Raw genomic sequence first — 13,928 nt, 5'->3', positions numbered from 1 at the left:
CTTGTTTGGAAAAGAACTGGGCAGGGTGGCATGGTTTGGATTGGTGCTTGCATAAGTGCTGAGTTACAGAATGAAAAGGTCTGTAATTGATGCTGTAGCTGGGAGTGAGATAACCTCAAACCATGTATTATGCTAGCATGTGGCTGTGGCTGGCCTGTTTTTTGGGGTTTTTTTGAGTACATAATTACCAATACCTTCTTTTGGATTTGTTGAATAATCAATGTACTTGATTTTCACCTGTAAGTGACATGTAGGAACATAGTGTAAGAAGTTCAAAACCAATAAATATCTTCAGGGTTTTTTTTATGGATTTCATTTGCCCATAAGAATTGCCTGTAACTTAGGAGACCAGTAGTTGTGCATAAGTAAAAATTAGTTCTGGACTTTAGGATGAGAATTGGAGGCCAGTATTAGTTTATTGGCAGAGCTGCTTACAGGGTAAGAATCTACATTAGCTGTCCCACTCTTTCAGTGATAGTTGTTACTGCTCTTGCAGGCAGTCAAGTTCAATTACATAACTTCTTCAAAGGATGGAAAACCATCTGCTGAAGTATTCTAAAAAGATTAATTTATTTGTAGCAGCAGTTCTAATTGTAAATACTGAGCAAATACCTGCATTTTTTGGCAGTCAAAATACAAGACAGGTTTTGATAGAAAAATGGACTTAAGTGTCTTCTTTGAAAGAGATCATAAAATACAGACAAAGTAGGGAGCCAGCATCTTCCCAGATATATTTTTCCCAAATCCAAAGGGTTATGTCTAGTAATGTAGAACTTCTAGAAACTGGATTTTTTCCTTTTCAGAAAAATTGTGTGGAATACACAATTGTTTCTGTATGGTGTGATAGGAGAATAGCTGGCCACCCATAGTTCTGCTACCAGGTTATTAACATGGGTGCCTGTGTGCAGAAATGGACAGGTACCTTGAAAGACAAAAAAAAAAAAAAAAAATTTAGCAGCTCTGTCTTCCTCCATGAGGTGAGAGAAAGATTGGGTTCTATGGGACCAAATCTGATAAAGTCACATTTTGGTAATTTGTGGTAATTCGCTATTGCTTGTCGTCTTTATCACTTTTCCTTCTAAAAGGTTGTGGTACAGCAAAGACACATCACTTTTGATAGCTTGAAGTGTACTTGCCTTATCTCTTTTTAATTATGATTCCTAATTTTTCTGTGTAGTTTGTTAAATAATCTGACTAAGCTGTGGTTACAGGAGAGATCTTTGGCTCCATGTAGAATGTTTGTATCAAATGAGGTAGTCTCTAGTGTCATTTCCTCATAGATGGAGATGAAACTTAGCTTAAGAAAGGCCAGAAGAAAGGAGAAACTGGAAAATGAGTTCTTTAAGAGTATTCAGTTGAGCATGTTCATGTGGAAAAGAAAACACTATTGTCTACAGTGACATAAAGCAATTCATGTGTGTTAAGAGAAAAAATGAACACACACACATGGACACACAACTAATCTCATTAGTTGGTGAGAGCAGAACAAGAAGGATAATACTCCTAAACACATTAACTATTTTATAGATATATTTAAGCTACAAAAATAGCAAGAGAGACAATGACTTCTAGGAGCATATTCTGGATTGTAGGCTGTTTGATGCCAGAAGATTTATTCTGGTCTGCAAAATTCTCTAAAATACTTGGGCTTTATTGAAAGGACCTCCCACAATTCTTTAATTTGTGAAGAAGTGTGTTAAGGTACAGGATTTGAAGAAGTTATTTTAAAATTCAAAATTATTCTGTTATAATTTGGGTATTTTTCAAAGCTTGTAATTTTTTACACCAATCTGATGACCTTTGACTATGGAGGAAGATAACCAGTAAGATATGAACTGTGGTAAATGTCTGAATAATTCTGAAGAGAATTTATCACTCATCTAAAGCATTAACTTGTAGAATAATTGAAGATGGCAAAAGAAATGTCTGAAAATGAGTTGAAGTTGCAGAACTCTTACAATTTTTGATGGCTTTAGAATGTGTTTAAGCCATTAAGCTGTGTACAGAGTTCTCTAAGTGTGCTGGAGCATGCTCTAAAACATTTTAAATGGATTTCATCACTTAAAAAACTCAAGCATTTAGACTGTCAGTTTTGTATTGTGTCATTTTAAAATAATTTGATATGGAGGCTAAAACTTGAAAAGATTGTTTGTGATAATAGTGTTTAGTAGTAATGCAGGGTTGCAGCTGTTCTTGTGCTTCAGTGTTAATGTAAGCATATTGTGGTTCCACGCCACAATACGCTTACATTTATATTCCACTGATATATTTCTTTTCCCCCTACTATAGCTAATAAATGATAGTCAATAGCTATGGATCAGTTGTTTGTTTTGAATTTGATAAATATTATGTCAGTCTTCTTACTGTAAAAATATATATATTCGGTAAGTGAGGGAAGTCTTAAAACTGATAAAACCATCTGAATTTTTATTAATACTAAGCTGGGAGCAGTTGTAGATGCTTTAAAGGACATGCTCAGAATTAAAAATTATCTTGATAAATTAAAGACAGACCTGTTTTGTCAAGCCACAAGTTACAGATATCTTAAAAGTGACAGGGTTGTAAAAGTAGTAAATGACTTTATGGACTCTTTCAAGAGAAGAATTTGTGTTAATACCAGGAGAGGAAAACCTGAATGCTGGTGAAGCCTCAAATGAACAGAGTATTTTGAGAGATGTAAGCAAACTGAATAGAATTGGAATGAAAGCAATAAGAATGATACTTTCTTGCAGGTAGAGGGAAAGAAATGTCTGGTACCCTTAAAGCTTGTTTGCAGTAAATTGTTCTTCTTTATGTTGGCTATGAATTAAAAAAACTATACAATCTTAAGGAAAAAAATCATTGGAGAAGACAACCTAGGGATGCTTTAACATTCCCTTCTTACTCAGTGTTCCTGATTTTGTTTGCGGTATGGTGGGAGGCTGGATTTTATCCCTAGGGTCCATGGGTTGACCAGTCAGCCACAGGTGGTCTCTGGGCAGCCTCCCTCCTTTTTCTCCCTGAAGATGGATAGGAATTATCTCATCCTATTCTAGATTGTGGGCTCTTGCGATTCCATCTGTGTGTGTGCTGTGGCTTAAACATGAAACTGCTGTTTGCACATCTACACAACAACAGCCTGCATCATACAGTTCTCTTCATGTCAGCAGTTTAGCATTTGGAATTGCTGTATCAACATTTCCTACGAGGAGGCTCTCAGTGAGCATCCAGCACTAGTGCTGACGAGGCCAGGCTGCCCAGGACTAGGTGGTCTCACAGGGTCATGCATTGACCTTGAGTTTTGAAAACCTGAGCTCTGACTTAATTACATAGTTATGCTGTTTATTTTAATACAAAAAGAGCGAAGGTGTATTATTCAATAGAGTGATACTGCATGTTCACTGGTGGATTTCAGGAATGCTCTGGGGCATGCTTCCCAACTGAAAAGAAGCACAAAGAGAATAGAAAGAATCCTGTGTTATAAATAATAATACCTAAAAGCAACTGATTGGTTATAAATACCCTGAAAAAAAAACACCCAATGAAAATGCTATCTAGATATTATTGGGTTTTTCTTCTTCCTACTACCTGCATATTGTTACTGAAAACTTTGGTGTGATTTAGGACTGTAGTGTGGGTAAACCTGAAAGTAATGGTTCTAAATAATGACTATTGGGAAGAAATACTAGAAAATGTAAAAAAAAAAAAAAACCCCACCCTAGAAATCAACAACCCCCCACCCTAACAAAAAAAAAAAAAAAAAAAAAAGCCAACCAACCAGACACTCCCAAATCAAACAAAAACACCTCACTTGTAGAAGTAGAATAGCAATCACAATCAAATACTTAGTGTGAAAGCTTGAATCTTCCTTCTAGGGTGAAAACACCTATGGATTCCTGGAATAATTATGGTACAGTGGATAAGAAAACAATTAAAAACTGCAATAAGCAGAACTATTTTGTCTCAAATAGTCAATGCTGTACTGAGGATGCCCAAAGACTTTTTTTAATTCAAAGTGCAAAGTTAAATCTGACTCTTTTACATAGCTGTATTTCTTTGTTTTGATGTCTTAGCATAAACACTAATAAAAACCATGCATGTAAGGAGATGCTCCTTAATTTGGGGGATAAAAATCAAGCATTGCCATTTTCTTGCTATTATTCCTCTTGTCTCCTGAATACTGATCAAGAGATCCTTTACTAAGCTGTTCAACAGCATAAGCCACTTAGAATTTTTTTCTTCTGGCTGATCCCTTTTTCTGCATTCCTTCTCTATGTAGCAAGTGTACAGCTTTGATTAGCTTCAGTAGATTAAATGGTACTCTTATGTTGCCTTTATATGAGTAATATAAAATACATTTGTTTATGGTGAGGCAGGGTGCTACTGGACTATTTTTCCCCTGAGTTGTCAGGCTAGTATTTACAGTGTCTTGTTATAGATGCAGAAAGTGCTAGGAAGATTTGAAACGCATTGTGTTGGCCAAGGGTTGTTTTTATTTTAGGCTTCTTCCAGAGCTGTAAGTCTGTTAAAGGGCAAGGTGTCAGATCAGGTTGGAAGGGTAATGTTTCCTTGAAGTCTGAACTCTATTTGTCTCTTGAATTGAAAAGTTTTTTGCAATGGTTCATGGGAGTTTAGATAGAGGATGCCAATTAAAGCTAATGATAAGGATCTTATTTAGACAAATCTCTGCATTAGTTTGCAGAGTTTCCTTTTAAAGCAAGCTTCTGTAGAGGCTTAGAAATCTCAATGATTATTCCAATATTTCTGTGTGCCTAGATTACTTATATTATTAGTTATTTTGCACATTTGCTTTTTATGCAAACTGATGAGTTTACTGTTATCCTGGTAATGTCTAAAAGATAATGGAGCTGATCTCAGACTCTCTGTCAATAACTAGGATAGATCCTGCAAAGGCTTTGTCAGATGCAGCAACACAAGAAGAGGATACAAGTGTGTTCTGTGAATTTCCACCTGAAGAGTAATATCTCTCAGAAGATATTTGTCTTGCTATCCAGAAATAACTCTGTTGTGAAATCATGTACAGATATTTAATGTATTTTAGTATCATAGAAGTTCAACTGCATTTTCAGTGTGTTCATAAAATGCCAGTGAACTGCTACTGGTTACTGGTACAGGGATGCCTGGCACAGAGGTGGACACTTCTATTATAGCTGACCATTCATTCAAATTTATATGAAAGAATTAAGATCTGTCTCAACTGTGGCTTCTCCTATGGGCAAGCAGGTTTTCACCTCTGGTATGGAAGAAAGCATCAGTTATTTTTTGAGGCCTTCACTTCTGCAGGCTCTTACCTTCACAGAATCAAAGATATTTTTACTCTCCTGTTACCTCTGTCATCACATGTTCCTTATATTTCTGTTTGTCATAAAATATTGCTTTGTCTCTGTACCCTGAGATAGTATCTCCCTTTGCTTTTGATAGAGAGCTTTTTGGGAGCTGTTGAATCACAAATATGATGTGAAAGCCTGTCCATGTGGTTCAGGCCAGAGTCTACAGCATTTGGTATTATTACCCTTAGCGTGCAGTTCATGTGAGTGCTGTGTTCATTAATTTACTGTGGGCTTGTCATATAACCTTGCTTCTTAAACCTTGTGAAGTTGAGACAGCACAAACTTAAGAATGGCTTATTTCTCACTTATTGTGATTTAGAAATGAATTTCCGTTCTTCCGTTCGAGTCCCATGTGGATATGACTCTGAAATCAACTTATACAGTAGAGGCCAAAAAACCAGATGCAGCCTAGATGTTAGGTAACTGATACTTTATAAAGGTTAACAAAACAAAACACTCCCTGAAGCCAAAGAGTGGCTGTGTATACATTCCTGCAGTAGGTAAATACAGGAATCTTTAATATAGCTTAAAATGAAAGTGGAAGGAGAGGGCCACTAAAGAGATTTTTCTTCTGAGCAGGAGCAAGGCATTAAACTGAAAGAAAGGAGAAAAGGTGTGTGCATCTGGGGGAAGAACCTAAGCATTTAGATTTTGTATTTTTGTAACCTTGTCTTCTAGTTTCTCAAGTCTATTTAAAATTAATGTCTTCTGGAGTCTCACATGCTTAATTACCCTAGTTTGAGTATATTCTTAAGATTACTCAGCTGCTTCCGATTCTGAGAATGTATTTTATTTCATTGTAGGTGTTGGAACAGCTAAGTTAAATTTATTTCACTTAAAAGTAGCTATTACTGAGCTTCTTCACAAAAGGTCCTGTTTGTTGATAATGCTTGGTCATTTTTTGCTTAGTTTGCATGAAGGATATATGGAGTAAGGAGAACTGAGTCTGTTTTGCCTTCAACAGTTATTTCTTGGATCTAAAAATAATAGCCAAAGAACAAGTCCTAGATATGAGATTTGCAGCCAAATTGTGTAAGATATCTAAGTTTTCTTCTTTATAATGTTCTGTGTTGTTATCAGATCTTACAGGTTTCTGTTGCATTTATGTCTTGGGTTATAGTGTAAGGTGTGACCAAAGTATGTATTCTGTCACCACCTCCATCACCCTTGGATGAACTGTTAGTGGTGGGTCCTTTGTAACAGCTGCATACCCCACCTATGAGTGGGGTGTAGTGTTCTGTTTGTTACACCCAGCCTAAGGGTGGTCATCTCTGCTAATGCACCATCAATGACTCCCCAAAATATCCTATGTCTCATAGGATTGCATAATTCCATTGTGAAATTCCCTGCCCTGGGGGAGGTACTGAATGTTCCTGCCTGGATTTGAGGGTGTCTGATCTTGAGGTTTGGGCATTTGCGGGAAGCACCACTGGACCTCCAGGGAAGGACCAGACCTTTCCACAGGACCACTGCTTTGACAATTCCACATCCATCATTTCAATGGGACTGCAACCACCATTTAATCAGACTGCCACCACCACCCTGACCAACAGGGTGCCAAAACCTCTTTGTCAGTTTAAGCCAGTGTTTCTGTACTGTTGCCTTTATTGTAACTTTCCTATTAAATTGTAGCTGCATCTGGAAATCACTTGCAAGGTATTTGTGTGGGGCTAATTCCTCCCTCTGGTTGACCTTCAAACCAGCATGTGTTTTAGCACCTAAAGTGTGACATCCTGAGAGAAGTCGGAATTGCCATTTTTCATTGTATTACAGAAACTGCCTATTCACCATGATGCTTGACATGTTTGCATGGATGTTGCACCCTTTTTCTCTGTATTTTTCCGTACATGGGGAACCATTTGCCAGTTGTGATGCTTCTTTTGAGACCAGGGAGTAGTATGAAAATTGCTTTGTTAGTTCTTTGTCTATTGCATGATAATATCAGTGGCCTCAATCAGAATGTATATTCAGTTTTGTTCTCCTGTCCTCATCTGGGCTGCTGATTCCAGGGCCTTGTTAAAAATCGCACCTAGCCAATGACAGGAAGAGCAGAGAAAGGTTTCTTCTAGCCTTTCAGGCCCAACACAGCAGTTTTTGAAAATACTGAGCTCTGTCTGGATGTCAAGGACAGCATAATCTTGTTGTTAGTGTTGCTCTGTCTTCTCTATATGGCCTGCGCTATGTACACCATGCTTGAAGTCAGGACCAAGGTTGTTGTTGTTCAGCATATGCAGGAGGAGGAGGAAAAAAGGAGCAAATCAGCAGGCACTGTGTCCACACAAACCGCTGCTGAGCCAGGACAGCCTAAGTCAGTAGCAGTTGCTCCTGTTCAGAAAATGAAATTGAAGAGCAAATCAGTCAGCAGAGCGACTGATGAGGAGGCAGCAGACCTTTGAACCCAGTGGAAGAGATGGAGCTGGAGATCATCACTCAGTCTCTATCCCTGGGTGAGTTGTGTGAGCTGCGGAGGGAGTTCACCTGCCAGGTAAACGAGTCTGTTCTGAACTGGCTGCTCTGCATCTGGGATGTCACAGCTAATGACACCATTCTGAAAGGATGTGAGGCTGGGTAACTAGGATTGCTGTCATTGCCCAGGATGTGGCCTTTGATCAGGGGATCAGGGAAACCCAGGAAACTCTCAGCCTCTGGCAGTGGCTACTAGCAAGTAAAAGGGCTAGATACCTTTGTAAAGGGGATGTCCATGTGCAAGAAGGAATATGGAGCACAATGGAACAACATATCCAATGCCTAGGGGAATTGGCGTGCTGGAGATAATTTTTTTGGAAGATGAGAGATTCCCTAAGAGCCCAGACAGTGTCCAGTGTACGTCACAAAAGTGGTTGAAATTCGCATGTTGGACCAGAAATATATTCCCACTACTTAGCAACATTGCAATGGAAGGAAGGAGAGGACAAGGTGGGTGCATTGGTCAACAAACTAAGACTTTACAAGGACGCTGTCACTGCACTGTTATACACCCACATCTTATCTGTGGAAACAAAGCTGGCTGGGCACATCTGGAGCTTGGAAGAGAAAATTGAAGAGGACCACCAGAAACTGAGGAAGGAGCCTAAGGAAGGAATTTACCACATTTTGCCAGAACCAGAAGAGTCTCTGTCATTAGGACCAGGTGTCCCCCAGTCAAGTAGAGAGGATACACTCCATGAGGTAACCACTGGTTTTTCCTTCAGGAGCATGGAGAAGACATGAAGAAGTGGGGTGAAAAACCCACGTCTTCCCTAGCCACCCAGGTACATGAACTGAAAGGAGGAACAACCACAAGATGCTCATCTAACGTCAATGTTGCTCTGGTCTCTCATAGACAAGACTCCAGGTGGTAAAGAAATGATGATATGATTGACCCTCTTGAAGGGACCTCAAGGTCATATTTACCGGAGGAGAGCAGCGTGTACTGTGACTGGGATTAGAGGGGCCCTGCCTTTAGCCAGGAAGGGGAAAGGGACAGTTGGATCTATTGGACTGTGTGGAACCAGTGGCTTGGCATGTCTGACCCACAAAGGTTAATGGCTTTGGTTGACACCGGCACTCAGTGTAAACTGATGTCATCAAGGTATATGGGAGTGGGATGCATTTCTATTTCTGAGGTGACGGGGGGATCCCAGCAGCTGACTGTACTGGATTGAAGTGAGCTTGACTGCAAAGGAGTGGCAGAAACACCCCATCATGACTGGTCCAGAGGTTCCATGTATCCTTGACATAGACTATCTCGAGACCCAAAATTACATTGCTGGGTTTTAGGATAGCTGCTCTAGAGACAGAGCAAATCTGAGTAATTCAGAGCAAAACTGAATACCTCACCTGGTCTCTCAGACAGCCCTCTGCTGCAACAGCAGATACCAATTGCCACAGCAACAGTGCACCATCGGCAGTACCGCAGCGACTGAGACTTATGATTTCCATCCATAAGATGATTCATGGAGAGCCAAGGTGCGGTCAGCAAGACTCATTCATCCTAACACCCCTCTACGGCTTGTGCACAAGTCCAGTGGAGAATGGAGTCTGACGGTGGATTACCTTGGCCTGAATTAAATCACACCACCATTGAGTGCTTCTGTGCCAGCCTTGCTGGAGCTTCAATATGAGCTGGAGTCCAAGACAGTAAAGTGGCATGTGGCCATTGACATTGCCAATGATTTTTCTCTGTTCCTTTGGCAGCAGAATGCAAGCCACAGTTTGTTTTCACCTGTAGGGGTGTGCAATATACTTGGAATTGACTGCCACAGGGGTGGAAGCAGAGTTCCACCGTCTGCCATGGACTAATCCAGATAGCACTGGAAACGGGTACGGCTCCAGAACATCTGCAGTACATGGATGACACCATCATAGGGGGAAACACAGCCAGGGAAGTCTTTGAGAGATTGTCCTGAGAGCTGCCATTAAACAAAGTAAGGTTCAGGGACCTGCTCAAGAAATTAAATTTCTAGGAATAAAGTGGCAAGATGGACAATGCCAGATTTCAACGGAAGTGATTTACAAAATAACAGCTATGTCTTCACCATTCAACAAGAAAGAAACATAGGCCCTCCTATGTGCTGTGGGCTTTTGGAGGATGTGTATCCCAGAATACAGTACAATTGTAAGCCCCTTCAATCTCATGACACAAAAGAAAAATTATTTCTGATTGGGCCCTGAACATCAAGGTTTTGAACAAATTAAACAGGAGATTTCCCATGCAGTAGCCCTTTGGCCAGTCAGGACAGGGCAGGATGTAAAAAACGTGCTCTACACTGCAGCTAGGGAGAATGGTCCTTCCTGGAGCCTCTGACAGAGACCTGAGGAAACCCGAGAATGACCGCTAGGATTCTGGAGTAGGGGATACAAAGGGTCTGAGGCCAGCTGTACCCCAGTTGACAAAGAGATTCTTGCAGCCTACAGTGGGGTTCAAGCCACCTCAGAAGTAATTGGCACTGAAGAGCAGCTGCTTCTATTAACCCAACCACCAGTGCTGGGGTGAGTGTTCAAAGGGAATGTTCCTTCTATTCATCATGCCACTGATGCCATGTGGAGCAACTGGATTGTGCTGATCACACAGGGAACCTAGACAGGAAATCTTAATCTCACTGAGATTCTGGAAATCATAACAAGATGGCTTGAGGATGAGTGTTTTGGACTATCTTCTGAAGAAGAAGAGGAGCAGATGACACATGCTGAGGAGGCGCCACCAAATAACCAACTACCAGAGAGTGAAAAGTGGTAACACCCTCTTCACCAAAGGTTGCTGCAGAAGCTACTGTGGGATGAGGTGGATCAAGTCAACTTGCAGAGGTTAAAGCCATCCAGCTGGCTTCGAATACTGCTGGCTGAGAGAAGTGGCTGAGACACTACACTGACTTGTGGATGGTAGTTAATGCTCTGTGGGGATGGCTGGATTGGTGGAGAAAGGCCAAATGACAGCACAGAGGGAAACCCATCTGGGCTGCTGAGATCTGGCAAGACAATGCTACCCAAGTAGAGAAGCTGACTGTGAAGGTCTGTCACATCTATGTACGTGTACCGAAAAGTCAGGCTGATCAAGTTAACAACATGCAGGTGGATTGAGCTGCCAAGATTAAAGTATCTCAGGTAGATCTGGACTGGTAGCACAGAGAATTACTTCTAGCTTGTTAGGACCTCAGTGCCTCCAATCATCAGGGAAGAGATGGGACATACAGATGGGCCTGTGACCAGGGGGTGGACTTAAACATGGACACTATCTCTCATGGATGACTGTGAGACGTGTGCTGCAATCAAGCAAGCCAAGCAGATGAAGCTTCTTATGGTATGGTGGACAGTAGTCAAAATATAGATACAGGGAAGCAGGGCAAATTGACTGCATCGCTCTTCCCCAAACCTGCCAATGTAAGTGCTATATACTGACCATGGTGGGAGCAACCACTGGATGGCTGGAGACCTACCCTGTGCCTCACACGACTGCCTGGAACACCATCTTGGGCCTGGAAAAGCAAGTTCTGTGGAGACATGGCACTCCTGAGCAAATTGAGTATGACAATGGGACTTGTTTCAGAACAACCTTATAAAGCCCTGGGCTAGGGAACATGTCATTGAATTGGTGTACCTTATTCCTTATAAGGAGCCAGCTGCTGGGAAAACTGAATGGTGCAATGGACTGCTAAAAACCACCCTGAAGGCATTGGGCAGGTGGACCTTCAATGATTGGGAGCTGCTTTTAGCAAAGGCTGTCTGGTTGGTGAACAGCCAAAGCCCCATCAATTGAGCTGGTCCTACCCAGTCAGAACCCTTGCACACTGTAGATGGAGATAAAATCCCTGTGGTACACATGAGAGGTATGTTAGGAAAGATAGTTTGGATTAATCCTACCTCAGGCAAAGGCAAATCCATCCATGTGATTGTTATTGCTCGAGGACCTGGCTGTACTTGGAGGGTAATGCAGAAAGATGGGGAAGCATGTTGTGTACCTGAACACACCTAATTTTAAATGAGAACTGTGTGTAATGTTTCATTATGTGTGTGTATATGTATATAAAGTAGAGTTAAGGAAGGATATTAATTTGGATATGATGTAGATGGTGTAGGGTAAGGGGTGGATAATGTCTTACAATGGTTACAATGCAAGGTGCCACCTGTATTCTACCACCACCTCCATCACCCTTGGATGAACTGTTAGTGGTGGGTCCTTTGTAACAGCTGCATACCCCACCTATGAGTGGGGTGTAGTGTTCTGTTTGTTACACCCAGCCTAAGGGTGGTCATCTCTGCTAATGCACCATCAATGACTCCCCAAAATATCCTATGTCTCATAAGATTGCATAATTCCATTGTAAAATTCCCTGCCCTGGGGGAGGTACTGAATGTTCCTGCCTGGATTTGAGGGTGTCTGATCTTGAGGTTTGGGCATTTGCGGGAAGCACCACTGGACCTCCAGGGAAGGACCAGACCTTTCCACAGGACCACTGCTTTGACAATTCCACATCCATCATTTCAATGGGACTGCAACCACCATTTAATCAGACTGCCACCACCACCCTGACCAACAGGGTGCCAAAACTCTTTGTCAGTTTAAGCCAGTGTTTCCGTACTGTTGCCTTTATTGTAACTTTCCTATTAAATTGTAGCTGCATCTGGAAATCACTTGCAAGGTATTTGTGTGGGGTTAATTCCTCCCTCTGGTTGACCTTCAAACCAGCCCAATTTGCAACAAGAAAACAGGACAAAGTACAATGTTCTGATGCAGTCAAAAAAACAAGTTTTGATTTAAATAAATACAATTCTGTGCTGAGTACCTTAAAACATTTTGAATTTAGTAAAATATTGAGTGCCTAGGGAACTTCATTAATTTTGGAGTCTGGAATATCTTACAAATATTAAATATCTTTTCAGGAACACTTAGTCAGTCTGGATGAGCCAGCCTCGGAAGCTGGACAAGAAGCTCTACTTAGACAAGAGCAAGCAAAAATCATTCGTTTTGAAAGGCAAGCGGAAGAGTTCCTCAATGCAGTCTTTTACAGAAAAGGTTGGTTTTAATGGGGGGAGGAGGATGCGGGAAATAGTCTCTCTTGTGGTCTTTTTGCATGTAATGTAGGTATCAAAGATCTGATGGTCAAGTTGAATGTTCAGTATTTTTCAGTCATCTTCTTTATATATATTTATCAAGGATAAAAATTGACTCTCAAGTAATGTAATGATATAACAGTGTGGGCTTGGGATATGGAAAGAGAGTATTGATACCTAGGGAGCATAAAACTGTTTAACCCTAAACCAGATCTCTCCTTGAGAACACTGGTGTTTATACTTTTGGAGAGATGACTCAGTTCTTACACCACAGAACTGTTCCCCATAACCAGTGTTTAGGTGGGTGGGCTGTTTGGAAGAAAGTTCAGATGGCAGTGGTGGTTGTAAGTGGGAAATGTGGTTTGTTTTTTTGGGTTTTTTTTAAAATTTATTTTATTTTGATGGAATATGTACTAATGCAGTTTTTCTTAAAGGTCATCATTCTTTTCACTATTGGTAATGATTACCTACCTTATTCCTAACAACCTAGAGTATAAAATATTATTGGAATAGTGCTGAGGGGGATATATGAAGAATTCAAAATATGGTCAGCAAAAGAATTGCTGTAGAATATGCTGAGAATGTGCTTAATGCTAGAAAACCACCTAAATATCTTCTGGAGAGTTGTTGCTTAAACTGCTCTTAAGGAAGGCACAGAGCTCATTTCACTGTTTTCTACAAATCTCAGAAACATTAATCCAGAGGTTGCTTCCAAATGCATCCTGAATGAAAGTGCATCGTACTTATCAGTCTAACCCATGTGTGAGAAAATCTGCCAAATCAGTAATTCCAACCTATCTGCTGGGGGACAATGCATGGCTTCAGTTTAACAAATTAGAAATTGCTCTAGCCAGTCCTCAGCCCCTCCTTCCAGTGACCAAAATATTTAAAGGTGTTTTAAGTAGATAACAGTATCCTAGCCTTTCTTTTATGACTCAAATGAATAAATACAAGCTATACATTATGATGCTTCTATACTTCTTGCAATACATGCAGGATGGTAGGGAGGATAGTTACTGCATTACTACTGATAGTTCAGATAATGCCTTTATTCCAAGGCTTCCTTTT

At 40.7% G+C, this 13,928-nt stretch overlaps 1 protein-coding gene across 6 annotated transcripts in view; it reads left to right on the top strand.

Moving 5' to 3' along the window:
* LCOR (ligand dependent nuclear receptor corepressor) overlaps positions 1 to 13,928 on the top strand; it is an 84,116-nt gene that overhangs the window by 32,392 nt on the left and 37,796 nt on the right. For all 6 annotated transcript variants that reach the window (XM_085582647.1, XM_085582648.1, XM_085582649.1 and 3 more), the window contains one exon: positions 12,690 to 12,822. In XM_085582647.1, the coding sequence (XP_085438773.1) occupies positions 12,690 to 12,822 (133 nt within the window). The remainder of the gene's footprint in view (positions 1 to 12,689; positions 12,823 to 13,928) is intronic.

The sequence above is a fragment of the Lonchura striata genome, chromosome 6, assembly GCF_050655825.1.
Source record: "Lonchura striata isolate lonStrDom1 chromosome 6, ASM5065582v1, whole genome shotgun sequence".
Taxonomy (NCBI): domain Eukaryota; kingdom Metazoa; phylum Chordata; class Aves; order Passeriformes; family Estrildidae; genus Lonchura; species Lonchura striata.
Note: the sequence above shows the minus strand (reverse complement) of the source record. Positions and strands in the feature narration are given on the sequence as shown.